The 2,306-nt window shown below is 39.4% G+C and overlaps 1 protein-coding gene across 1 annotated transcript; it reads right to left on the reverse strand.

Annotated features, from left to right (window-relative positions):
- Positions 1–554: 554 nt before the first annotated feature.
- Positions 555–1,777, reverse strand: LOC128896532 (uncharacterized). The gene is made up of 3 exons (XM_054159897.1): positions 1,486–1,777; positions 1,146–1,293; positions 555–1,044 (listed from the first exon to the last, which is right to left on the reverse strand). The coding sequence occupies exons 2-3, from the start codon at positions 1,160–1,162 to the stop codon at positions 657–659; spliced, it is 405 nt and encodes a 134-aa protein (XP_054015872.1). The 5' UTR covers positions 1,163–1,293; positions 1,486–1,777; the 3' UTR covers positions 555–656.
- Between the last annotated feature and the right edge of the window lie 529 nt (positions 1,778–2,306).

The raw sequence follows: 2,306 nt of genomic DNA on the forward strand, positions 1-2,306 counted from the left end.
GCTGTGGCGAGGATCTGGTCTGGTTGTACACTCGCGACATGGGACTCTAATAATTGGCGAATAATAAACGTCGGACTTTCGTAGGTAACTCCGCGATGACTCTATCTTTAGTGCGTATGTTCTCACTTACGCGAACTCTTTACTTTCCTGGAGATACGATACACGATACCTAAATGAGACTAACGCGAGAGATTAACCTGTCCGCGACTACAGAATAACAACGGACAAAATAATACACAAAAAGCAAGCAAGCCAAAAAAGCGTTCGTGGTCGTGACCACGGGTTTATATACCCCTAGATCCTCGCAAGGCACGAGCCGCGTTCGGGAACCTTCGTTTTTGCATCCGTTGAAATCGGGAGGAATCCCAAGTTCAGCGGATGTGCTGGCGTTGAGTGCTGACACCTATATCGCGGATTGGCACATCCCACGATTCGGTTCCCGAGAAACGGTTTCCTAATCGCACGTCAAGCGCATTCCTAAAAGTATCCGATCTTAACTTATTCGCAATGCGAGGTTGATGAACAGGGACACCGGCAGGGCCGGATGTAACAATCCTAAACCTATTTCACCCCAAGAAAAGCTATGTGTTACATTGAGGTAAGTGGTCTTAAAAATGAATAAAAACACCGTCTTTTATACTGCTAATTTTATATTTTTATTCGCTGTCATCTTCTTCTGCTCTGTTATTTATATTGCCTGATAAATATTGTATATCAAGTTCACTAACGAGGTTACTAATTTTTCTTCTCGCATGTGCGTAATATAGTGGCGACCATGTTTTGGCTATGTCCGCCAAAGATTTAAAATAACTGTCTATGTGGTCCACCATTTGGTCCTTGTTAACTAATTGACGTAACAATTTCATCCGCTCCTCTCTCCCTTCCTCTATACTGTTGAAGACTTGCGATCTTGTTCGCATCCTTGTTTCTATATTATTGTTTGACGTTGTTGCCGTTGCCGTTGTTACTATTGCTGCTGAATAATTTGGCTCTTCTGTTTCTTCATTTTCTTCAACTGAACAGGCAGCTATCTTGTTCGTAGTACTGCAACCAAAAAGTGTATAGCCAGTATAAAATGAAGCGAAACAATTATATAATATTTTATGACATAATGGCAGTTTTAAATATGTCGTCTTTCTACTTACGGTCTGTGGACAATCATATTTTCATCCAAAAATTGTAAATTCTTTAGACTCTCTTTCGCATCATGTGCTGCACTGCCGGCTGTACTGGCTCTTTTTCTTTTCGTGTAGTAGTCACGTAAATTTGTCCACCGTTTTTTGCAATCTTCAACTGAAAAGGATTAATAATTATGCATTTTATTTAATATTATTTTTGTTTCAGATATTTAGCAACAGGAGAATCCTTCCGATCGTTAGCATTTTCTTTTCGAATAGCCCATAGTTGATTTAGCCGAATAATAAGAGACGTAATTCTGCAATAAACAGGAACATGACCAAAATATATGTATATGCCAACACCTACCCAGGAAATGTTAAAAGAAAGCACAAAACAATTTCATGATCGGTGGAATTTTTCAAATTGCTGTATCGTAATTGATGGAAAACATATCCGAGTTGTTTGGCCGGCTGACACTGGACCACTCCATTTTAATTAGAATGAATACTACTCCACAGTTCTCCTTGCTCTTGTAGATGCAAATTATAAATTGGTGGCCATTAATGTAGGTGAGTATGGTAGCGAAGGTGACGCTGAAATATATGCCAAGTCAAATTTTGGTAAAAAGATAATGGCAGGAGATTTTAATCTTCCATCTCCTGCCGTTTTGCCTGGCACAGACATTTTGCAGCCACATATAATTTTAGGTGGCAGTGCCTTTACCTTAACTGAAAACATAATGAGACCATCCTCTCAATCTGCATCAAATAGCGATGTTGCTATGGCAACATACAATTATCGGCATTCAAGAGCAAGGAGAGCGACCGAAAATGCCTTCTGTATACTAACTCAACGAGTCAGAGTATATTTCACACCGATTGCCGTAAAAAACGTAAATGCCATTGACGACATTACCTTTTCAACCTGTATATTGCACAATATGTTAAGAAACGCAAATGTGCTTGTAGAGAAAAGCGCATCTGCAGTGCCAATAGGAAATATTACAGCCCCTACTCAGAACCGTAGAGGTAATCACAGCGAACACAGAGTGCGAGACGCATTCAAAGATTACACTACTTTACAGCCAAAATGTGCATTCAATGCCACAATTTTTTTCTTATTTATTTTTCCCTACTGAACTCGAAAATCGCAAGAAAAAATTTTTCTATGGATAGGTTTTTTTTGTA

This window comes from Hylaeus anthracinus, unplaced genomic scaffold (genome assembly GCF_026225885.1).
Source record: "Hylaeus anthracinus isolate JK02 unplaced genomic scaffold, UHH_iyHylAnth1.0_haploid 11221, whole genome shotgun sequence".
Lineage (NCBI taxonomy): Eukaryota > Metazoa > Arthropoda > Insecta > Hymenoptera > Colletidae > Hylaeus > Hylaeus anthracinus.